This window comes from Falco biarmicus, chromosome 4, assembly GCF_023638135.1.
Source record: "Falco biarmicus isolate bFalBia1 chromosome 4, bFalBia1.pri, whole genome shotgun sequence".
Taxonomy (NCBI): Eukaryota; Metazoa; Chordata; class Aves; order Falconiformes; family Falconidae; genus Falco; species Falco biarmicus.
This window is the reverse complement of record NC_079291.1, coordinates 76,565,774-76,591,843: the sequence shown is the minus strand read 5'-3', so window position 1 is coordinate 76,591,843 and position 26,070 is coordinate 76,565,774. Positions and strand designations below refer to the sequence as shown.

Here is a 26,070-nt window from a genome sequence, read left to right as displayed (position 1 = left end):
AAGGAGAGTTGAAACAAGTGTTTATACAATTCAGCCCAGCTATAACTGATGGAGAAGTAGATTTTGGCAGGAAGGAGCTGCAGAAGAACACAGAAATCACCATAGTTGTTTGGGATGAGGTTTGCCCAGTCCTGCACCCTGACTGACAGACCAACATCCTCTTAAGAAGATGGCAAAATGCTGCAGAACAGAGGTGTAGGGTAACCTATCACCTACATAAGGCTCAAATTATTTTTAACAGGATGAAGATCTGAAACACATCTTTCAGAACTGGCGTCATCTGTAATTGTGGATATTTGTGGATGATGGTAATATAAATAAGCATTTCCAATCTGCTCCGAAATACCTCAATACCTTTAAAATCAGCACCTTCAAGCTCTCCAGCTCTCCCCTAGGAATACTTTGCCTTCCTCTTCCTGGCTGCTTAGCTTTAGTACCTGGTTTGCCAGCTTTTCTCAAAAAGTAAGGCCATCACACCATCTACTTCTCCCTTACCAACTATCGATCTTTGAAAATTCTTTTCAACAGTAAGGCAGTTTTCTTTTCAATTAGCAAACTTTGCAAATAAAACCTTATAAACAGCAATATCCTCACAGAGGCTCAGACCCACACCTAGATTCCCACTGAAGTTAATTAAAAGCTTGCCATTGATTTCAGTTGGGATCAGACCTTACCAGCACATGCCCAGAGATTTCACCCAAGTGCCTGCAGCAAAGAAACTGGAAAGTCACACAGAAAAGCAATTCCTCCTCTACAATTCAAGGACCGAGTATTCAAGAGAACCCGTTAGACAAATGAGCAAGCCCCTGACCGGCAGGAGTTCTGGCCAAGACCTACTTTGAGATGACATCTCGTTTATAACTAGGCAAGCAGTTCAGAGCAGGCAACAGTTCCTTACTTGGTCTCCAGTAGCTGCGAGTTCTCCAACAGCAGATTCCCCACTTCTTTGCCCATTCCTGAAAAGAAAGGCCAGGCAGTTTTCACCTGCTCTTCTAGAAATACGAAGCGTGTGTGGCACTGCCTGACTCATGCTTGAAGAAGAGAAATCACTTTTGTTAGGCTTCCCTAGGCTTCGGTGTCCTGCTGTGAAGAGCGGAGTGCCTCTTGCTGAAAGACCGTGCAGCACAAGCAAAGACACCCATGTGTCCTTCCGTAAAGAGCCCAAATGCAGACCTAGCTTCTCACCCCAACTTTCACAGACTCCCTTGAGAGGGACGGAGAAGAAAGCTTCACTAACACCAATTAGGGAAGTCAAGTCAGTAACTCCTGGTTCAGCCATGAGCCATTGCAACCATTTTTTAGCATCACTCATACAGAAAGAAGGTAGAAGTTTATGGGTTTTTCACAGAGGACAGCAGAACACTGTCCAAATTGCTGGCCAGATCTGCACATCAGTGATTTTCTCTCTTAGTATAAGCCAAATTTTCTGTTTCTCAGTACAGATTTGGGATCATGGTTGTGACCAGTTTCATGCACATGAAAAGCTTCCCATTATCAGCGTTCCACTAGAGGAACTGTAATAGGACTTTAGACTATCTATTGCTCTACCTACATTTAACAGTTTTCTCACAGTTGTTTAAAATCTGAAGTCTCGGTCCCATCACTTATGACCCATGCTCAAGAAAACATCTACATCAGACACGCTGCGCTTCCACCTGGTCATCAACGTGTTACAACTGCAATATGCAGACTGGGTTGCAAGCACTGTGAAAAACCTGAGGCTAGGAGTGAGGTTTTTCAGTATTTCTTAATTAAGAAATTCAGTATTTCTTAAAACCAAAAAGAAAGGAATTTAGGGACCAAAAGCACATCTGGGTTGTTTCCTGCTGCCAGGGACCTGCTGGCTCATAGGGTCAGCTTCTGTTTTACAACGGGGAATACAGGCCACCTGAGAACTAGAAGCAGAGAGGCCTCTCCCTCCTGGGGGACAGTGCTCAGGGCTGCAGCTTATTTCTCACCACAGGTCCCAGAACATGAAGAAGTCTCACACCCATCAGTGTTTGTGCCGAAGCGCTCCTTGTCCTGCCCTCTGAACTACCTTCCTTTACAGCAAAGACATCAACAGTTTTCATGATCCATTATTTGCTGATTAATTAATATTTGCAATAAAATAAAAACAACACAAACTTGAAGTAAATGAAAGTTAGAAAAACATGGGAGCATACAAGAAGTGAGAACACATCACAACACTCCAACATACAAATCCTCTTCCCACAGTTAAATGGGATGAATTATGATGGCAAAAGAAAATTCCCAGCAAGAATGAGTAAGAAGCAGCTTTTTCAAATTACGTTTGAAAAATTAGTAGACAGATAATTAATCACTTTGATGTTTCAGGCAGCATGTTCTTTGGATGCTGTGTCAAAGAATATTACAAACAACAGAAAAGTGAGAGACACTACCTGCAGTGTGAACAGAAGTGTGGTTTTGGTTTGGTAAGGTGACCTATAGCTCTTTCTTTCGTGGTATGCCCTATGTTCATTGGAAGATCAAGAAATCAGCTGTTTACTAAATTATTGTCTTGTTCCTTTTTAGTGATTCTACAAATCATCAAATAAATACTTAGCCAGTAAGGCATTAAAATGGCACAAGGGTGTTACAGGTGCTAAGAGACATCAAGGGAAAGAGTTCATCCTGTTTTTTTGGACTAGATCTTTTTCCTTCCCATTCTTGAGTCATCTATCCCTCTCCATGTCTGTTTTGGGGAGAGAAAGGAACTCTGGTGAAAAGGGTGAGCTATCACACCAGAACTAAAAGTCATAGTGTGTCTCAACCATCAGTATCCTCACCACAGCTTCTACCTTATTTGTGTGCAGCACAGTGACAGCCCAATGCTTTAACAGCCCAGAGGTCTGAAGGGCTAGGCTTGCAATAAAGAAACGGATGAAGCCTTCCAGAGCCATAGGATGGACACTATGAGACAACCTTATGCAGGTTATGGGAAAGCTCTGCTCCTGGGGAAAAAAAAAAACCAACTCACTGTGGAGCAACTAAAAACTCTCTTCACCCCTTTGTGGTGTGGAGCAAAGGGAAGAGGTCTGGACAGAGCTCTGACAGAGCCCATCCTACACTGTGCACCTCCTGTAGCCAGGCAAATAGTGTGAAGCATCAAAGTGGATAATCAACCAAGAGAAACGGAGAATCCCCAAACCACAGCTGCGTCCTGCTTCTTGGAGAGGTGATACGACCATCACAAAAAACCAAACCAAGGTAATGCAAGACATATGGAGGGATGCTGAGTGAATGGCAGAAATTTAGTAAGAAATGCACATTTTTAAAAAAAGAAAGGGAAAAAAAAAAGAAAGGGAAAAAAAGAAAAAAGGCCTTCGCCTTACCAAAGAAATCATCCCGTACTATGAGAGCCATCCCATACGAGAAAGGGAACAGAAAGAGATGGGGACAAAGGGGAAGAAAGGAAGAGAAAAAAAGCAGCCATTAAGTACCAATCTGTAAATAGCAAACACAGCAGCTCATCAGCACGTGTACCTGTGTGTGGTGCCAGTGTATGTGATGCTCAGTAGTAACTAATCTACACCTTGCTCTGCTGCAGCCTGGCCTAACGAGTATTTACACTCGAGTGTCAGAACAAGCCTGAGATGAGCTCATCTGTTTCTTCCATCTTCATCACCTCCCCTGGACTACAGGCCTGAGTTTCCCATTCCCACAACAAAGGTAGTTCAACAGACGTTATGAACAGGGTGAGGGGAGGACAGGGGCAGGAGGGAAAACAGAAGGTGGGGTGTGTATCAAAGCTCTCATCTGGCCCTTTTGCACTGGCCCAAATCCACCTCCACACTGCAACAAACTCCGACTCAACTTCAGTGGGAGGTTTTCTGAGAAAGGACCACAAAAAAGTGGCTTACAGTTTGAACTAAAAGAAAGGATGATGCCATCCCTTTCTTTTGTGACCTTACAGCGCAAACACCACGAGGTGCCTGGCAAGGCAATGGGGACAGCTATCATGTCTGTGTAAGTCACCTGCCCTTACTACAGGGAAAAATTCACCCAGTTTGCACTGAAGTCAAGAGATCCCCTTGACTTCATCTAAATTGCATCAGGGCCCATGTGCATTTTATGGAAACCTTCTGACCACAGAGCACAGCCCTAAGGCAGCAAGTCTTCAAAACAGAAGACAGAGGTATCAAACTCCTACCAGAAAGGCAAAGCTTCCATGAAAGACAGGTTTTGCCACTCTAAGTCATCAAGAAAAGTGTCTTTAACATCACTGCAGCTATTCCAGAAGACGGCCAACGTGCATCAATGAACCACAGCGGCCATCATGCGCACGGAAGGATCCCCGCAGCGTGGTTCGCGGGGAGGACAGTGGGAATCTCACTCAGTACCATGCCCACCCAAGCCCTGCTTCAAGCACAGCACCCATCCTGACAGGAAAAAAAAGCACTCTGAGGCCCCAAGACTTTGGGTGACAGGCCAGTGTAACACAGTGGAGCAAACCTGTGGAAAGCCACACAAGAAAAGCTTACTGAAACGCAGCAGGCTTGTGAGCACAGCACGGGGACGTCCTGCTGCCCAGGGCCCCACCAGTGCAAGGCAACCAAGCAAGGCGAAGGTGGGAGAAGTCTGCAAAGCCAACCGTGTTTGGACAAGAGCAGGGGAGTATCACACGTGTATACCACATCATTTCACCTTAACAAGGAAAAAAAACAAAAAAACAAAACCAAGAAAAGAAACTGAGCAGAGGAGATACACACCTGAGAACTCCCCTATGGGCCATGTCCAGCGAAGCACAGAGAGACAAGGGGAAAAAAGGAAGTGAAAAAAGGATCAATCAGTGACTGAAACCAACAAAATAAAAATTTTGTTCAAAAAAAAAATTAACAATGATTCAGCCATTTCAATGTCAAAAGGCATGAAATAGTAAGGACAGGACCTGCCATGACTGTAGATGGCATGACTCTACATAGAGGACATTAAAAAAAATCAGGGGAAGGTAACCTGCGGTACAACCGCAACCACATGCCTCAGCTACCCCCAGTTTTCCAGATGTGAATCTCAGGCAATCACATCTTCCTGGACTAGATAAACCTTTATTTTCTTTTTATTTAGTTGTGTACCACTAAATGCAAAACAGCTAGTTCCTACTACCTTCTCATACCCCCTCCCATGTGACTTTAGCAACTAGATCTTCTGATAACATGTGCTCTTCAGTGATAATACAGCTTGCAAAAATCAGTTAGTTGCATATAAACCCCCCCCCCCTTTTTTTTTTCATTGCAGTTCTGGGACTCTGATAATCCCATTTCAACTTCTGTACAAAAAACTACGCATAAACTTACCGCTAATATGACTGAATTTCTGTCTTCATCACAGAACCCCTGTTATTTGAAGGGAGGTTTTAAACTCCACAGCAAACACAGTGGGCACCCTAAAACTGAAAGGAAGGACCTGCCGATAGTGCACAACCAAACTGCTAGTGCTCCTTTGCATCCAGAAACTCTTGGGATAGGGAAGAACAGGAAAGGGGAGATAGGAGATGGGGGAGCCAACCCAGGATTGGGAGGGCAGAACCTGCAATTAACAAGTGAACATGCAGGAGAACAGCCAACTAGTGCTCCTAAAGCTGTATTGAGAGAAAGGGAATTTGGTCTACAATTACCACTAGTAAATAACTGTTTAACTTCCACATTTTTCTCTGGAATACTTCCTATAGAAACATGTATGTAAAGCAGCATTAGAGCTGGGATGGGGGGGGCCAGGGCAGGACACAACCCACATATTTATTATTTGGTATTGAAAAATAGCAGTGAAGAGTGCCAATTTTGTACCAAGAGATGCTGGCCACTTAGCAGATATCCAGAAGGAATGAGTAAGATTTTCCATTCAAGAAACAGACTTGCCTGCCAGCTACTGTTCAAGGGTAATTTCTGTAAGATCCTTCTATTTTAAAGTCCTCTTTAATGAGATTTCTCTTTCTTTAAGAAACAGACCAAAAAGAGAGAATGCTCTTTGAAGATTGATTGCCAAGTTTTGAAAGAGACTGGAAGTATTCAAATTTCAGTTAGGTAAAACTTCACCTAATTAATTCTTTTGATTTACAGTGAGAAGCGAGCTCCAAATACAACCCAGATAGAGCACTCTTTCAGCTTGTGGCTCTTGTTTCTTACATCACACCCATAAAGCACAATTTCCTCTGTGGCTCTTCAGACTCAAAAGGTATAGCAGGAAGACAGAACAATTTATCTAACAAAAAAGGCAAAATTTTGAAAATTTTGAATCATGTTGACCTATTTGTCAGTACTAAGACCTAGTCTTTTGCTTCCACCTTTACCAGACTTTCTTAGTGCTTTCTATAATGCAAAGCCGAGGCTGGGGGCGGGAGGGGGGGGGGCGGGGAGGGAAGTACAAATCTCATTTCTTGGTTAGAGATGTGACCTCTAAGATCTCTCTGCCCTCCTCCCTTCGTACAATCCTGCCAACATGTGCGTTCATTTTAAATAACACTTTTATATGGACAGTCAGTAGCCAGGACTCAACGAAAGGACTGATTAGATTAATGTTTCAGAACTATCCGATTTCATCCCAGCCTATCTCCCAGGTTTGAAAAGGAACCAGGAGAAGCCCTCGTATTCTGCTAGCCCACTGTGCCATCGCCTGCAAGAGTTTTGCTGCTCTGCTCAAACCAGAAAGTTATCCCAGCACAGAAACATACTCTTCATAAGCCACACTTACATGGGCACTGTTCAGCAGAGCCTCTGGACGCGGTTATTACAAATCATAACTGCCAAACAACGGATGATTCACAGCCCAAAATCAATCCCTGGTCTTTGGGCAGCCTTACGTACTGGAGGAGGTGAAGCACCTCTGACTTAACTGAAGCTGTGGTGATCAGCCTTGCAAGGTTTGGGCAACTAAAATCTTTGGCCTTTTGAAAACAACAGTCTGCATTTCTCACGGATCACTGGGTCAAGGCTACAGGGTAATAATCCAAAGGTCTCCAGAAGGCAGGCTTCCAGAAGTGGGAAACAAGTTGTCCAAAGCAGTTCATACACCAAGCAAATCACTTTTCTGAATACTAACTCTTAGAAGCCGACAATCCCTGATGCCCCAGCCATTTTGGGGAGAGAAGGAAAGCAGCAGTTGGCACAGGGATTCGTGGAAGACAGCCATATACCATACGCTCTCCTGGATAAGGAAGTACCTGAGGACCAAGATGAAATGGCTAATGGCAAGACTGTCAGTGTTTTTAATGCTTTGACTCTGCTAGGAAGAGAGCTCCCAATAACACACGGGGGCTGGCTGACCAAAATTCATTTCACAGCACATAGACGAAGCTTTAACCATCACATGCAGTTCCTACTGTCATCTTCACTTTAAGCAGGCATTCCCAGCCCTTCTGCAATGACTGTTAACATCCAGGTGATTCTCAAACCTGGAAATCTTGCTTCCCCTTCTAAATTCTTAATTTTTTAAGTACCGCACATTGGGTCCAACTGCAGGCAGAGAAAGCCTGTGCATTCATCCTGAATCTTCTGTAGACTTCTTTCTTCCAGCAATCTCAAGTTGGAGGTGAAACAATAAATGTTTTAACACTTCTGGCAATGGTCATCAATCCATGCATGAGAGCTCTCTTGCACGTTGCTGGGCTAGCACCATGCTTCCAAAAAAACCCCAAAACTATCCGTATCAAAAAGGTATTGCAAGCATTCTGATGACAGTCTGGATCTTGTTCTTACATTCCAGTCACACTAAAAAGAACGGCAAGGAAGGGCTCAGACCACCACCTGAGGCAAAGCTACATCTCTGACTGCTTCAAAGTCCTAGTCAGAAATATGGAATATAACCAGACTTTAGGTATTACAAGCTCCTTCTAAATCAGCCTGAGTAGTTAGTTACTACATCTCTTAGCCTGACTATAAAAGGGTAAAAACTGGAATACAGACCATAATATTTCCATGCCATTTAAACTTCGAAAACTTAACAAACAAAAGGAGTTACTTTCTTGCAAATTTCAAGTGAACTCTATTCCAAGTAAAATTACAGGGGAGCCGGGGTTGGATAGGAAGCTGAATTTTGTCTTCAAACCATGTGGGAGAATCCTATAGAAAAATAACACGCACATAAAGACAACCCAAACACAAGTTACCCATCACTGTACTGCAGCTATATATTTCAGTCACGTAATGTCTCAATTTCTAAATATCCAAGTTTCGGGGAGAGGGCGGGAGAAGAGAGAGACACAATTTAAGTGCTCCTAGAAGCTTAATATCATTGTCATTGTACCAAAGAATACAGAATGGTTCTAAATAAGTTTTTACCTAGCAGATCTGCTCCTTCATCAACATCTCCGATAACCTCAGAACCTGCTGTGGAAAGTTCATGATACAGAGAGTCTGTGTTGATGCCAAATGCTTTGTTCACAATCCCCTGTGTTGGGCTGTTGTTGGAAGAAAAAAAAAAAAAAAAAAAAAAGACTCTTGTTACTTGGCAACATCATTTAAGCTAGAACGTTTCTCTCCAAAATACCGAGCATCCCAGACCACTGCGATCAAAACCCTGAGAGCACATACCATCTGTTCACCGCTAACCTCTGGGATTGTCGTTGCCTACTCTAGAAAATGGTCTTAGATGTGGGTATAAACACTTTCTAAGTGTCCTGCCTTGTATGAGGGGAATCAGCCAGCATGAAGAGCTGTGCAATTTTCCCAGCAATCTAACAGGAAGGTCAGTACTAACTCAAGTTGTGTGGCTTTGTTCTCAGATAAATCAAGTCTCAGTTATAAACCCTAGAGGTTACAAATGGGGTGCGGTAGCTGTCTCTGATATTGTAGAGAAAAGGGAAAAAAAATGGTGGGTGTGTTTCAGTTACAGAAAAATTACAGTACCCAGACATCTGACAGCACTGAGGATTACAAATAGGTGCCAGGACTGCACCAGAACTAATCAGCTCACACAGTGTAACGGACAGCACAAGGGACAAGTGACTTGGCATCTGACCTAAAGACCTAATTCAGCTTGAACCTGCCTCTTCAGCATGCAGCTTTCAGAAGCTGTACGTAACTCAAAAGCATTCTGCTTTTAAAGCAGCAACCATCCTGTTCAGCAGCTCGAGTTAGCTTGCATCTCCTGTAGCTTCCGGTCTCACGACCTGGATCTGAGATCGTTGCCTGAAGAGCTCCCAATGCAGCAGCCCTCTCCATCCTCTTCTTTTCCTTGGGTTTGACCAATTTTTGATCTGACCTCACAAGTCACTTTTGTATTCCCCACACAGAGCTGTTTCGGCTATCTAGATTCCTCCTCTACCTGACCCTAAAAATTGTCCATGCATCCTACATACTCCGAGGGGAGCTTAACTGTACGTGGTTTCACAGCTGAGAAATGCATCTGTTATGGCTGCTCATAACCTCGATGAGGGTGCTCAACGGGGCAAACCCACTACAGATTTGGACTGTGAGAAAATCTTGCCTTAACTTTGTTAGGGTACTATCTTTTGCAACCCTGTAAGAGCTAGGGGGTTATTTTTGCTGGTATAGTGCCAAATTACCCACTGGAAGAGGGTAAAAGTTACCGAACCCTGTAAAATTAACTACCCAAGCTTAGTAAAAATGAATCCAGGTACTAATACTTCCAGACTAACACATGCCTCACAGCAACATGGTGCCAAAATCAATAGCCTTTAGGGATCCTCTTATTTAGAACAAAACAGGTGATGGATAGGAACCAGAGCAGCAGAATAGTTCAGTAAAAGTCTGCCAATTTAGAGAACTCTGTTGAGGTTCTGAGTGCATCAATGGGTCAAAACTGCCCTGACCAACCTCACCTGGGACCCGCACCCACCCACTGGTCCAAGGGCTCCCTTAACCTCTGGCCTGCACCTTCAGTCCTTCTCTGAGCTACACTATAGGTGTACCTGTCTTCAGCCCTCTATCCTGCTGCTCCTGGGTAGCACCAGGACCTAACTCATCCCCTCGCCTTGTGTGGGGCTGCTGGTGGAGCTCATTATCAGTGCCGTGCCCTCTCTGCTTGGAACCTGCAAGACTGGGATTGCTGGGGTTACTCCTGCTTGTCTGCCCTCATGGAGCAGCCCTGCTTCTGCTCTTCAAATACTTGAAAAAAGTAAAACTGGAAAAAGCCTGAGGTTTTAAACCTGAATCCAGAACTGATCTATTAGACAAATGCATCTTTTCTCTCTTCCCGATAGCTTAAGCCCATGTCCTCTTTGCCTGTCTTAAACCTTTTGTTGCTCCATCTCTATCCTCCCTGTTCGAGCAAGGCAGACAAGCCCAGCCCTGGGTCAGCTGGCCAGCCACTGCTGCAGATTACCAGCCTTCTCTGGGGAGCTAAAAAGAAGGTCAGGACCCCTCATGCTCACACTATGCAGAACCTATGGACTTTCTCAAACAGCTGCATCTTGAACTCAGTGCGAGCCACAGCACCCACTGCTCACTCATAAAACCAAGCGAAAGAGCACACAGTGGAAAGGCACAATCAGTACCTGTTACCAGTGCGTTCCAGGCGGGGGTCTTGACACATGTCCAGCTCTGGAGTAGAGTCTATGATGTCCTGAACATCGGACCACTCATCACTGCTGCCCATTCCTAGGTAAGACAATACATGTGATCTACAGGATCAGGACTTTCAGAGGATTGTGTTCCTTGAAGGGATTTTTGTGGCTTTTGAATACTGAGGTTTCAAAACTTCATGGTATCATGTTCAAAGTCTTAAAATAGGAACAGAAAGTGGCTGATCATCAAGAGTCACAAATGCACCACTGCTGGGAAGGTGTCCTCACAACTCCAGAGCAGGGAGTCTGTAAGCATCCCCTCCCCTCTCCCACACCAGAGTGTCACCAAAGTCATTGGCCTGAATCCTCATTAAAATGTGATAACCAGAAACAACACGTCATTCATTAAAATAAACTCCACATAAACTTTTTATCTGTCAGCACAAACTCTTCAATCACCATGCAGCTTTAGCTGAGATCTAAGACAACACAGTGGGTTTCTGTATAGCTCCACAGAGACTGCTGTAGTTACGAATTGGCACTATTCAGTTTTAACAGAAATAAGTTTTCAGTACAAATTCTCAAGTCTACATTAGTTTAGATAACCACTACAGTGAAATTTCACCTAAAAACTGATACATAAAATCTGCTCTGGTTTCTGTATAATCCACAGCCTGAAGCCAGCTGTTCAAAAGCTCAGATTTGCACCTATTCTATCAACAAGCAATATGAACACAATGTCTGTTCACACAAGAAATTCTTGAAGGATTAAAGACCTCATTTGTAAACTACATTAATCCCTCAACGATGTTAGATGCGAAATTTTTGACCTTTCCAAACAGCCTCAGTAGCCAAACATACAAAGCTCATGACAATTTGAGTGTTGATTTTATTCTTTTAGGCTGGCATTGTGCACCAGCTGGCAACAAATGCCAAGTCTGAAGACAAAGCGTAATGTGTATCTGTTGCCAAAGTAGGCACCCATACACCAGTGGTTCTCAAGCTCACAGAAGCAGAGGCTTCCTTTTCTTCATTCTTTCAAGTTGGGAAGCTTTTCTGCAAATACCTTCAAGTACCTTTTTTTTGGTAGTTCAGCTCTAAGGCATGCACATCACTGACAGATCCTTTAATTATAGATGCATAAAATACCTAAGTAAAATTCAAGTATCCATGTTGCTCCTCAGCATGGAGACCTTATTTTGCATTACATGCAACAAACAGCTGAAAGGTTCGATGTGCAAAGCACACAGGAAAGATCTATCTGCCTCGAGCAGATTCTACGATATTGTACTTCCAACCAAGAAAAAAGAAGCTTTCACATGCACGACTTCCTAGTTGCACACAGATAGAAGAGGGCAGACTTTGACCCAAGAAAGCTACAGATGATAAACAAGCTTGTAAAGCAGCAACTGTAAAAATAAGGAAAAGTCTTTATAGGGCATTCAAACTGCTGACATCTGTGCTCAATTTCTGATACCAATGCTAACTTGCCTTGGCCAGGATCATCAAACAGATCAGAGTTTTAACATTTGACTATGCAGAAGCAGCACATTTTATGGAGAACTACACTGCTTCTGGCAGACTGACATCCGTGACCCCAGGACCCCCTCAGCTGCTAACATAAATAGAGAATGGGACTCAGTCCCAACAATTCTCATTCAAATGCTGCCATAGAAGATGTAACACGTTGTATTATAGTCTTAATTTGTTAGGAACCCACTTGTGAATGTTAGCAGCAGGATTCCCTCTACATTACTTAGGGAAAAAAAAATCATATCTGGTTCAGGTGCTAACCTCGGAGACTAAGTTCATCCCTGTGCTCATGCACGGATTTTCCTTATGATCTTCAGCTAGTTTTACAGTCCTTTTGCCAACAGACCACTTCTCATTTCTGAAGGCTGCTGCAAGTCTAAACACAACACAGGCTGGAAGTCACTCAGACACTGCACTGGCACTGCTATATTAAAAAGCACAGAAAGGGGCTTTTATCATGTTATTACATCATTTTCTTTATTTACACAGCCTGGTGCTAAAGGCTTAGGCGATGGCTTGCCTGAAAAGAATTAATGAATTCAAACTACTAAAGGACTGTGGGAAGTGGAAAGAAAAAAAAAATCTAACTTCCAAAGACTTGGGAGGTTTCTTGTATGAGAAATGGACTAAAAGAAAACACCTTATTTAGCTGAGAAAAACAGCTGGATATAATTGCTCTTTCTAAACACATCAGGGCATGGGATAAACACACAGAAGGGAAAACTATTACTTAACCTGACAAATCTGGCATATCCACAACTGGATATAAAACACTTACAAATAAATCCAGAGAGAAAACTAAATGGGAGCTTTTAACTATCATATATTGATGAGGTCTAGAAACAGCTTTCCAAAAGTTCAGTTAGACTAAGATGGGACCTAAACATTCATGAAAGATATTCTATGATGTCGATGAATGCCACTGCAAGGGACTGAACTCAGTAGCCTTCTCCCACCCTTCATACTGCTGAAACTATTCATATTCCTGCTTTTTTTTTATTTGCTACCCAGAAAACTGCTAACATCCAATTAGCCGTCTCGTTCACGTATCTTTCTAAGTAAGGCTTCCTCAAATCCGATACTTATCAAGCTGATTACCCCTCAGTCTCCCAGCCTCTTTCTGTAAGGGGAACACAAGCACTGGCAAGTCCATTATTTTAATGACCAGGTACCCAAGCTCCAGTTTCCATACCTATGCTAACATTCCTCATCTCCTGCGTGACCTGGACTTCCATGTTCCGGCTGTTCCGCTTTTCTCGTGCTCTCTTATTGCTCTTGGTCGTGCCGTTGTATTCACTGATGGGCTGGATACTCTCATTCAAGGGTGTGACGGCAGCAGAGGGCACAGATGACGTGGGAGTGTTGGACTTGGTTCCAGTCGTGCTCGGTGTGGCAGCTGCTGAGGACTGCCCAGATTCAGACATTTCATCTTGGGGGCACTACAGCAATTCCAGGGTGAGGGAAGAACAAAAAGGGAAAAGCACAGCTATACATTTCAATTAATTTCCCATTTGTTGGTGTATGGCTGCCTTAAAGCATTATGGAGAATGAGTCTTGCTCGCTGTACCTGCTACGTGTCCAGCACTTGCTGGTGACACTAGGCACCGCAACCACAATGAAGCAGTGAGTTCTCGTGCTGAACTCAGCAAGCAAATCCCACCTGTAAAAGGACCAATATCCTTCCTCTTTCACTAGTAAACACTGTTCTTCACAAGTCACATCAGTATGTGAGCCCATCATCAGGCACCCCAGGAAAGGTGGCCTTATCATAAGCAAAAAGCACCTGCAGCTCACACTGACTACGGTGGAAGCTGAAGGGCTTTGGCACTTGCAGGAAGCCAGGCCAGCGTTTCCCAAGCCTAGAAAGCAACATGGATATTGCTTGGGAGGATCTGAAGTGGCCTCTTAGAGGTCTTGGATGGTGTCATTCCTATAAGCCATTAACACAACCCGGACGAGAGAACAGCAAAGTGGTTTTGACACTAAACTGCAGAAGCAAAGCGGATACCAAGCTGGGATGGTCTCACTTTGCCAGCGCAGGAGACCTACATCCCCATACCACCATATGCAGAAGCTAGCCAGGCACGTGTCCAGGTTGACAACACAGTAGAAACAGGCGTGGTCTCCCCACTTCCAAATAACAGGACGACAAGACCCAAGAATTCAAAAATCATAAGCTGACAGATTAACATAGGAGATGGATTCCCAGTGTGAAATGCACACAAATGGCTCTCAGTTTTACAGACATTACAGCCCCATTTCTTGTAGTATCACCTCTTGAAAAACATGAGGCTTTCAAGGCTCTGTCAGGATTTTATACTGTGACCCTTGTTTGTCAATTAAAGCAGCAATGTTTCACCGTCGGCCAATTAACATCTTGACCAATGCGGTGATCACTCCCAGACCCAAATGAGATCTCCCCATTCTTCATGGCAGCTCCCTCTAATTACTGCCTGCAGGGAGATGACAAAATTAACGTTGATAGTTATATGTGATAATGAGTTGCAATTGGGTGCAGTGACATTCAGCATCTGCACATCTAGACCCAGGTTTAATCTTTACTATTTGCCTCTCCCCTCCTGTGCAAACACTAGAAGGATCCAATTCTGCTCAGAGGCTGCTCTGAGCCCCTCAGCCTTGGAGCTGTGATGCTGTTTCACAGCACTAATCTGGAAGTCTTGTTCTCTTGTTCTAAGAATAACTCCACAACACAAGCACACAAAAAAAAAGGATGAGAGAGAAGACTGAAAAATATGGTGACTTAACCCTTTGCAGCCATTTTTTTTAAAAATAAAAATCTGGAATTTTATTAAGATCTTCCTTTAATTAGACTGGCCTCTGTATGCTTATCTTAAAATACCCTGCTGTATATCGCACTGTGGAAGTCAAGGGTTTTTACATTGCATCTGTGCATTTATATTGGAAATTACTATTTTTTCAAACTGTGTTACCACTACATATGATACACATTTTGCATATAGTTTCTGCACTGTCAGTCCAAATGGTACCCACGTTCTCATATGGCCATTCAGATCATCTCCCTGCAAATTTGCTGATTTTAGCATCAAGACTAAGTTGGGCCTTTTCACTTAGGCTGCTACATGTGAAAAGCACACTTCCCACCTCTACTTCATATTCTTGTTTCAGGAGTTACTTTCCTAATATGTACAGAAAAAAAAAATCAAACCAGGTTTTTAAGAACAAATATGACCCAGGAAGCCTTGTACTACTTCAATCGCAGTTTGCCTGCTCTGCTTTCTAATGTACAAAGGGACAAAGAGTATCAAGTGTAAAGTGCACCCATAAAACCTCTTTCCTCAAACAAAACTTACGGTGGATTAAAGGATTCAGAGATGTTCTTGCACCCAGTGTAAGTCTATAAGCATAACCAAAGTCCATGAGCATCTTGGCACTGTACAAGAGACATCCAGGTGGGTCCACATGTCATTCCTTATTCTTAGGAACTAGATGTCATTCAGAAACCTCGTATCACCAGGGTCTATAGGGCAATGTCTGTTTCAGAGATCTGCCCCTCATCCAGAACACACCAGTGAGTAATTACCTTGGTTTTCCACTTACTCTTTGGTTATACATCTGAGGTTCATATTTATCTAGAAAACACCAACCTAGCAGCCTGCATCGGAGAAATCCCTCCCAAACGTAAATACTACCAAGGTGCTCCTCTTCACCCTCCAGAAGCTCTATTAATCTTTGCTGGTATCTTCCTTCTATCCTGCAGAGTGCTCCGTTAATGCTAAATGTTTCACTAAGCGTACAGCTCTCCTCTACAGCGTAGGAGGCATTCGCCATAACCCATAGCTCACCCAAGGAATACTCTCCGCAACCACCACTTACCTACAGCCATACCTGTCAACCTCCTAAACATCAAATGTGTAGTAGTGACCTCCAAAATGCATTGCAAAGGCCCAACATTCATAGCAGTCATATGTCACCATGAGAAGCCACAATTGTATGGTTATAACACTGAAAGCATAGTACATAAGAACAAAAATGTTAAGGACTTTCATCTCTAAAACATTGTATAAAATAAATGTACAACTGAATGTAAAAATAAAGTAAGATAATGACAGCAACTAAAACGGAAAATAGTAATAATAAGTATACAAGGACACTTAAAAAGTAACTATAGTATGACCCCATGAAAAAGGAGAACAAGTCAGAAGCGTCAGGATATACTCGTGGGAAGGCAAGTCACACGTGCGCAGGTGATGTCAGTGTGACAGCAGAGCTGCTGAAGAAGAGGCAGGGAGTGCATGAGCAGTACTGCAGAGATTTCAGTCCTGCAAAATACTTAAGCAATAGCATTCCAGTCAGAGTGCGTGCAGGAAGTTTGCAGGAGAAAAATCTCCACTCCAAACTGCAAATCCAGTCAGTCAGTCAGTCACATCCTTTATTCATAGGCTTGCTCCATACTCTTAGGAAATCCTCTGTAACACGCTACCCCATCCAAGTTTTCCACAGCCCAAGCTCTCTAACTCCACCCTGCTGGCCAGCCTCCTTAAACCCAGCATCCCACTTCTGAGTTTCCCCAGTGAGCACCAACACAAATCCCAGCACTACCTGTCAGATACATCGCAGTAGCACACTACTACTTCTGCACAGAGCTTTCTTGTAAACTGAAATGGTTTTTTTTTCACCTGACACCATCACCACCAAATAACTAAGAGATCCAGTCAGTAACCTTCCATTACCTGAACTTGGACATCAAAGCTTCCAATTTATCTGGGTCCCTGTTGCACTCTCCTGCAATTCAGGTGCTGGGTTATCAGTGAGATCCACTCAATCTGCAATGGTACCACTTACAGAATTACTGCTTAGCAAGCCTATGGAAGGTGGATCTAATCTCAACAACCTAGCTCTTCTCTAAAAACTAACCCCTGCCGCACATGCCTGATCGCTAGAGAGCATGTTCACACCATAGCGTGCAGCACTGCCTGGAGGTCCCCAGGAACAAACTGGTTCTGGAACCAGAAGCAGGTTGGTCTCTCTGCATTCTGGGTGTCACCTGCATCTTTGCATCAGTGTTGTGCTGCTATAACACTAGTCTGAAGAAACACATTCATGCTCTATCTTCATTTCCACCATCCTTAGTTAAGTTATTGCACTGTGGCATTGCTATTCCCTAATTCCAGGCAAAGCTCTCCAGAAGTTACTGTAGGACCCAAGTGGCATTCTGCAAGTTGCTATGCTCCCCAAACTTCTGTGCCTCTAACACTACAGGCAAGGGTTGGGTTCCAAGAACAGTCTTCATCCTATCCAAAAATCTTGCTTTTGGATTTCTAACTTCCATGACGGCTGAGAGCTGATGAAGCGCTAAGGTTTGTGCTATGCTAGACCTGGCTACTTAAAAAAGGTAGTGTTAAAAAAGGAAAGTTGCTACTTTGTTTTCTGCATAAATTTTTAATTTGGCTAAATACAAATGGCATCAGGGAGGCCACTCCTGAAGAGTCCCTCAGGCCGAAGTACCATTAATGTAATCTGGAGACACGCAGAATTGGTACAACAACAAATTGGGGTTTTCTTTGGCTTTTCTTCCTCTGCTTTGCCTTCGCTATCTCTATGTATTTTACAGGATTAGTGATTTATGTCTTCTCAAAAGGAGACCAGTCCCCAGATGGGACATATGAAGTACCTGTTGTTCTACAAATTCCAGGCTGAGAGAAAGTGAATTTTATGAGACATTTTTAAAGCAGACCAGAAGCTCTGTGAGATATTGGTGGATGTACTGTAAGGCATGTACATGCTGGGCAGATGCACCACTGGCTCTCAGGCCTTTCATTAGGCATTTGTGGAACATCATTCAAAAAGAGGAATTTGCGGGCATTCTGAGCACGAAGATTTTGAGCAGTCTACAGGTACAGCTCATCAGAAACATGGGCCACCATGTGTACTCTAAAGTGTAAGCAATTGCAGCGAACTGTCAGCTAAGAGTGCAACACCTGGGTCTCTGGGCTCAGACCAGTCTCCGACTGGCAGAGCAGAGCACCACAAGCAGCAGGCAGAACCATGCAGCTGCTTCAGCGCAGTTGCAATGCTGTCAGGTTTTTGGCAAGCCCCCGTGCAGAAGGCAGCACATTGAAGGCGACAAGTGTATTGAAGTAGACAATGCAAGTCTAGAGCAATGACTAGATATACGAGGAAGTGAAGACCTTTAAGCACAGTGCAAGACTTGGACATCCAGAGAGGATTAGGAGCCCTTTTTACTGAAGACAGGGAGGCCAGAACAGCAATCAGTCAGAAAAGACACACACTGGAGAGCAAGTGCAACCCAATGCTTGCTCTCTTACCAAGGGGGAGAGAGGGAGACAGGTCCCACCATTTCCTCTCCCAAACAAGCTATAAAAAAAGTTTTTTTAAAAAGGCTTATCTTCCCTAAATCCCTAACTGCCACCCCACACATTCCTCTCAACTTGGGGCCAGCCAAGTAAAGGAAATTATCACTGAGATAAGAAGCATGAGAAGCTGCATCAAGTCCCTCCCGCACTATATGCCAGATCTGCAGACAAATATCCTCCCACCTACAGCACAGCTACCAAGGGAGTAGACGCACAGCAGGGAAAGGCTGCAAAGGGTTATGGACACAGACTGGTCTCCATCTTAACGAAAATGTGAGATGCTATTGACAGTGGGAGAGCGGGAAACCCTTGCTCCGTGATGGTCTATAAAACCTTGTAGCTGGAGTTGGACTGCAGCTGGCCGAGGTCACTCAGGTGCCAGTGGTCCAGTGTTGGGACGATCTTGGACCCTATCTGCCCACGTACCATGCCATCCGCGAGGGGGAAGACATTCAGAGAGTTAGGACGTTCCTTCCTGCTAAACAGAGAAACAGAGAGAGGAAACCAATCTGTTAGCCATTTACAAGGTTCTTACAGAAAAGAAACAGCACGCTAGCTTACACGAAATATTAGTCACTGGAAATTGAATTACACTCCTTCCCCTCACATAGCAGCTGTATGACCTCCCAACTCCCACACTGCCATGCTGCTGTCTACCCAGACCCGTGGCATCTACTGCTAGAGCTGTATCTCTTCCCAAGGAGACTCTTTAAGAGGGAGAGGGTCAAGTGACCACAACAGGCACGACCGACTGCTCCATCAGTATGAAACATTTGGGGGAATGCAAACACGCAGGGAACCACTGGCCAATTTAAGTCAGTGTATCTTCTGAGAAACAAAGGTACTGTGGGAAAATGAGCCACAGCAAACAACTCTTACAGTAATAAAAAAAAGCTCCCACGTATTTTAGAGATGTCATCACTAGGTCAGGAAAGAGGATTTTAAGTAAGAGTCATTTACATGGCACTTCTGTACATTTCACCCCAAATCTGGTTAGTTCCAACAGCAGACAGAAATCAGAGGGTTTTAGATCACTTCCAATATCAAGCAAGAAAAAGAATACTTGTACTCTCTGATTCCCTCTCCGTGTCCACCTTACAGTGCACTCAAAATTCAGAAATTAAAGAAAGGTGTAAGTGAATGCATCATTCATACTGTCAGATGTCTGTAATTAAGTTTTCTTCATCCTCTTCTTTCTGGTGATTGCAGGTGACTAGCTAGCTGCGGGTTTGATTCTGAATATAAAAGCTGGCACAGGTTTTGAGACCAAGTTCCAGCAGGAGAAAATCTAGAGCAAGCAGTGGAGGTGGAAAAGGCTGCAGCAGCATGCTGAAACAGACAACTGCTTTCATGCCAGAGAAGCAGCCCTTCAGGGACAGAGTACACATCCAATTTAGGGGACATCCCCAGCAGCCTGCACTAGCTGGGCTTCAGTTGCCCTGCAGAGGTGAACTAAGCTGTTCCTCTGTGTAACATGCACCCCAAGAAGGGTTTGATGATGGTACTTCACCAACGCCGGCACGGAGCTTCCGCTTACTGCTGCAGGGAGTGATGAAATCCACCCTTCCGTACACCAGTATTAGTAACAGTAGATCTTCATGTGCCTTTCTTTAATGACCATCAGCACTGGTCTGACCAGGCTCGGCAACCATCACAACCACCTCACCTGTGAGTGCGGGTGAAAAGCCTGCAGCACGACCTAAGTTTACCCTGGGACATGTGCAAACACACCAGCACAGGAGGTGGGGCACAAGCCAGCTCATTTAGGAAGGAAGGAGACGGAGTGCTGAGCAGAGGAGACTATGTTTGTGGAGAAAACCAAAACCCTCCCATGCCCAGCACTGCCCAGCCAACACACCCAGCCTGTGCCACACCACCGCGCCACTGCTGCTCATGCTGAGCAATAATCACTTGCTGTGGCCTATCTTGGACAGGCACAAGAGGCAGAAAAGTGTTTCCAGTGTGGCCCAGTAAGGAGATTTAGGATGCACTTTTCCTAAGAATCTGCATTCAAACCCACTCCTGAAGATCCTCAAGACTCACTCATGGAAGCTTCATAGACAAGCCCTCTTACCAAGACAGCACATAACAGGATTTAAGGGGAGCACAGATCATTGACACAACCTGATTAACCTTATTTTTCTTTACAGAGCAGATTGCAATCACCTTTCAACAGATTCAAACCCAGATTCATACATGATGATAGGGATTATCAATTTCCTTGTAGCCTTTCCACTCCAAAGGCACCTTGGTACTTCTTACTTTTCAATATTAACAATTGCTGAAGGCGTATAGAAAACATTTCACTGCTGTTACCCTAAACACCGATTTACAACTTCTACACTGCCATTTACACCTGCTCCTAACAGGGTGTGATGCCAAAGTACATTTACCTCTGTCTGTCTTCCCACATTTACCTCTCTTTATCCTACTGCTATCATTCCAAGATCCTGAAAGTTTCTAACAGCTCTGGTTTAAGTTTCTATAGATAACGTTCTAGGGAAATGTTTCCTTTAATATGAAATCTTCACCCTGGCACTGTACTGATCAAAGCACCGCAAAACGTATAGTCAGTTATGTACAATAGGTTATGAAGAGATTCAAAACTAGAAATTAGACCTTTATGCCACAAAGACAGAAAATTCCTAGTTTTACAGTTAAAGACAAAACTCAAGGGTCCCAAAGAGTCTACTTCAAAAGAAACACTCTCTTCAGGGAGAAAAAAAATATTAGGCCATTTTTTGAGCTGCTTTAACCATTAGTTTCATAACTTTGCTCTTCTTCAGGTTAGAATAATAGTCTTACGGGAGTCATACTTCACAGCTTTAAAAAGCTGGAGAAAACTTTCTATAACTGCAAAAAATGCCTTGCAGAACAATGGTGCAGTCAGAATACCTAACAACATGCTATAATATGAACACTTTTGTGACTATGCTGGGATGGCCTGACATAACTCAATGGCAGCACCGAGAAATACGAGCCACCCCAAACACAACCTGAGAGACTTACTAAATTACTCCTCTTTAGGTAATCTATATCAGATTTCTTTTGGGAATGCAGAGCTTATTTCTATATTCATATACAAACGTGTACATTTAACATGCAAGGAGATACAGCACCCCACTGAACGTACAGGGAATGTATGAACTTCACAGTCCCTGCTAAAGAGAGGACAGAGGTACAAAGTCTCTGTAGCAGCAGAAGCCATAGGATCTTCAGGAAAGGATTTTAACATAGATTGTTAGGAAATTTCCTTGCCAAGTTTCTTTGGAAACACCTTCCAGCCTCTTCTAAACCTCCCAGGGAAGGGGAAATAGCAAACACCACAGAAGAGCTAACTTCTGCTTTGCAGTTCTGGGGCTGACTATGAGTCTTCAAAGACATTTAGAGTATCCTCAGGGCTGCTCTAAATTTTCAGTGCTGGAGTAACCTTCATACACCCAATTATTTCCAGTCCAGGGTGAGTCTTAAGACTTGGTTAGTTCCACCTTCTGTTACAAAGTAAACAGCAAACTCCTCAATAAAGTTTTGCAGTAGCTAAAACCTGCGATCAGGATGCTCTACAATTCTAAAATCCTAAAACTACAATTCATTTGCTGGCATTTAAAGACAACTGCTCTCTCTGGAGGCCCCAGGCGTAGAACTCACTGCCCAGCCCAAAATCAGAAGTGCCTTCAGGGAACTACTAACAATGACATGCATTTTCTGCCCCGCTCAGAAAACACACGTGCCACGTACTCTGTAGTAAAATAAAGGAAAAAAGATGATTTTTGAACATTTTTGATACAGGGACATGAAGTCTAAATGTCCAATCAGAGAGGACTGATCCTGTTTTGGGACTGAACTTTTGCGTCTTCTGCATTTGAGTGCACAAACTTCTTCCTGATGTTACCCCAGCAGCTCGGCAGCTCCCTCTGCCTCACCCTAATCAGCAAGTCCAACACAGGAGCCAGTAGACAAAGAGGGCAAACGTGCCAGTACAGTACATTCCCAGCACCACACTGTTGCTACTCAACAGCAACCTCCAAAACTAGGATTAACAAAGTTAAGATGCCGCAACAGGATTTACCTTTTCCTCCATGACTGGCGATGACTGGAGTGACAAACATAACAGCCAAAACAGAGCAGCAATTGCACAAAAAGCGAGACAAAAAAACAACCATTAGAGAGCAAAGATCATGCAAACATGCAGCCCTACAACAGACACAGGTTACACATGCACTGAAATCCACACCACGTGGAAGAGTGCACCGTACTGATTACCTCTCTTGGATGGTGGTCGATACACACACATCCCCCAACAGTTCTTGCACAAACTTCTCCCAAGAGACAGGCAAACTCACTCCATGTACTTACGGTCTTATGTACATATGCATCCCTATGCAGTCTAACACACCCAAGCACATCCACAGATGAAAATAAATAAATGCACTCCAATCTGTGTGACAGGCCATGAGAAATTATGTCCGTGTCCCCCCCAGTGCACACCAGTGCACCAAGATACACAAATGCTGGTGCTCACCCCCACCCAGCTGTGCAATGACACAAAAACACGCATCTGTCCCAACTGCCTGTGCACAAGCAGATACAAACACAGAGCTACACACACACGCACACACGCAAATAGTGCAAAGCTTGAAATGAAGGAAAAAGTTCCATTTCTTACTGGCAGTTCCTACAAACTCAGATCACAGCCCCATCAGGGGCTTTCATAGATAAAAGGTGTAACTCTTTTTTTTTTTCTCTCCAGGGAGACTAGCAATATGCCACATTTAAAAAGGTAAAAAACTAGTTTCTCTAATACGAAAAGGCAATTCTTGATGAAAATTCTGCCCTTCCTTCCAGAGAATGGCCATCTTGCAGCTATAACTGGTAACACTTTTCACTGTGCATGTCTTTCACGGAATGATAACACAATGCTACAATTAATATTCGCTTATTTAAGAGTTAGGGAAGGAAAATGTCATTAAAATAAATTTTTACCATGCAGTCCAGCTCAAATTTGGCCAGTGCATATATGAACTACCCTTTAAAAAACAGAGGCCCTAAGCATACTTTCACCTATGGTACTTTTATGTTTTACTGTGTAAGTACCTCCATAGATATATTGTTATTTACAGAAGGGTAAGTGGGAAGGGAAACAAGCCTAATACGCTTATCCCACTTCAGCTGTAACACTAGGGTCCCACGTTCTGGGAGCTCACTGTGGACATCCAGACCATGAGGACAAGAGGAAGAAGAGTCTGACAAGGGAGATTTTACGAACAGAACACCTACAAACTACTGGTTCTTTCTACACCATGTCTGTCTTGCTATCTACACCCCTCATGCCTCTCTCTGTCATCTAGGAAAGCTGCCATCTACCTTTTGATAATTTTTCCCCCAACAGATTTTTATATTTCAGACAATCTAATTTTAGCCAGACCCCAAACGCTGTATTCTGTAATTATTTTTATTCTCCTAAATGATTCCCTATTGTGATACTAATTTACTGTTTTGCAGAAAACTGCACAGCGATAACTCACTGTACAGCCCACTCAACAACTACAATAGCCTTTTGTTAAATCTCTCTAGAAGAAATACTGCAAGACATTCTTTACTGAAAATACTATCTGACTGTCAGAAGAGGAACAGTAAACAATCCCCCTTGGTTCACATGTAACTATGTCTTCCCTTACGTAAGGCTCTAGTAGCCTTACAAATGAGAGTATGTACCAACTGATTCAGAATAAATAAGGGATCTGTCTTTGAGATACCAGTATCTTCCAGTTGCAAGTTATTCTTGTAGCCAAGGCTACAGAAATATCTTTAATTATTATGGGAGGTAATGAAATAGCAAATAGACAATATTGGAAAAAATTCTTCACAGAGAGGGTGGTCAAGCACTGGAACAGGCTTCCCAGGGAAGTGGTCACACCTCCAAGCCTGTCAATGTTCAAGAAGTGTTTGGACAATGCTCTTAGACATATGGTTTAACCTTTGGGTTGCGCTGTGTGGGTTTGAGAGTCAGACCCAATGATCCTTGCAGGCCCCTTCCAGCTCAGAGATATTGTATGACCCTACAGCTGCGGGGAACTGGCGGAAGTCCCAGGCTAGTTGAAAATTCATGTTTTTTACTACTCCCTTTCCATCCTTCAAGCCTCTTTCATTGCCAAAGTGGGGTTAGGTCTTTTTTTCTCTCCCTTTTTCTCTCTTACAATACACTGTCAAAACTTTGGCAACTGGAATTCTGTCCTTTCCAGAGCAATCCAATCCAACAGGGAGCCATAGCAGACAAAGGGTATTTACATGTCCTATGCCAAGACCTCAAATTTCCTTTCTATTACATTACCACAAACCCAACTGACATTCTGGTATTTAAGTGTTACAGACATAAGTACAAGTTACTAAAATATCCTCACTTATTTCTCCTTTATGCTTAACATATTTCTTTATTCTTTATTTCAAGTTATTTTGCTCTTTCTTCATCTTAAAATTTTTCTCAGTGCTCTTTTGCATTTCATCATCCCTACCGAATGATACTTCACAAACCTTCATGGCTTTCCATTTATCTGTTTTCCCAGTATTTTCATCTCTATGTCTTTGCCCATGCTGCCCTTCCTGTATATAGTCTGACATGCCATCCTCACTCCTTTTCTTAGCCTAATGCTTCCCGAAGATTCAGGTTTTGAGTGAAGTTCAGTGATGTTAACCAGCTGAAGTTCATAGATATTAACCGAGATCAGTCAGACGTATTTTTTAAGAGACAAGGGAGGACACACCTAGCAGGCACTCTTTTGCAAGTACTCCTGTGCAGCTGGTACTGTCTCTGTCTATTTTTCAGACCAACAGCTCCTATGGCTCATGGTCACCATGTGTGCAAAACCTTTTAACATTCCTCAAGGCCAGAAGAAATTTAGAAGTTAAAAAAAGACAGGCAAGGACAACAAAAAGATTTAATCTCCTCCAGCATTCCAGCATTTTACTTTATCAATATTGTTCCCCTGGAAAACACTGTTTTAGTTTAAAACTTTCTGGGTTAGACAGTGTCACTACAGTGTTAATCATCTCATTAGCATGTGATGATTAACACAAGTAGTGATCTGTCATGCATAAAAATTGCCACAGAAAACATCTTTTTTATGCCTGAGTGACTGAATAGATTATGCTTAATCTGAGTAGATTATGTGTTATGTGATCTGTTACTTGGAGACTCTAACCAGTAATTATGGAACACCACTTCTACCTCCCACCCCGTGGGCAATGTTACTGGTACACAGCACCATCAGAGAGAAAGCATTTGGTTCCAGGGGCAGGCAGGGAAGAAAATCAATTTCTTGGGTGTAAGTAGGTCTATTGGGTGACTGACTTATGGAAAGCTTCCCTTGAAGGAACGGGGCTGGGGGGGGAACAAATCCTATAATGGCAAACACATTTAATTGCTACAGTTTTGCTGGCTATCATGCATACAGAGACACACACACACACACTTTATTTGACATCTCCATCCATTTTATAGATAAACCTTTTACATGCTACTTCAGAATACAAACATGTTTTTTCCAGAAGCCCTACATCAACAGCAGCGTGACAAAGCCTAAGCTTTGTAACAGAACACGTAAAGCTGCTCATCGTCAAACCTTAGAAAATGCACCCACACTCACCCACAGCCCATTACAAAAAACCTTCAACTACAATCCATGCCCACAGGGAAAAGATTCTGCTTCTGGTTTCTCTCTC

General features: G+C 43.4%; 1 protein-coding gene across 34 annotated transcripts in view; it reads right to left on the bottom strand.

Moving 5' to 3' along the window:
• MAPK8IP3 (mitogen-activated protein kinase 8 interacting protein 3) overlaps positions 1 to 26,070 on the bottom strand; it is a 70,752-nt gene that overhangs the window by 24,053 nt on the left and 20,629 nt on the right. For 10 of the 34 annotated variants that reach the window (XM_056336635.1, XM_056336611.1, XM_056336625.1 and 7 more), the window contains exons 5-12: positions 22,421 to 22,444; positions 18,685 to 18,829; positions 13,188 to 13,434; positions 10,454 to 10,556; positions 8,277 to 8,395; positions 4,713 to 4,724; positions 3,336 to 3,353; positions 899 to 956 (exon numbers count right to left, since the gene is read on the bottom strand). In XM_056336635.1, coding sequence (XP_056192610.1) covers positions 899 to 956; positions 3,336 to 3,353; positions 4,713 to 4,724; positions 8,277 to 8,395; positions 10,454 to 10,556; positions 13,188 to 13,434; positions 18,685 to 18,829; positions 22,421 to 22,444 — 726 coding nt within the window. The other 24 variants (XM_056336616.1, XM_056336627.1, XM_056336629.1 and 21 more) reach the window with 16 other exon arrangements.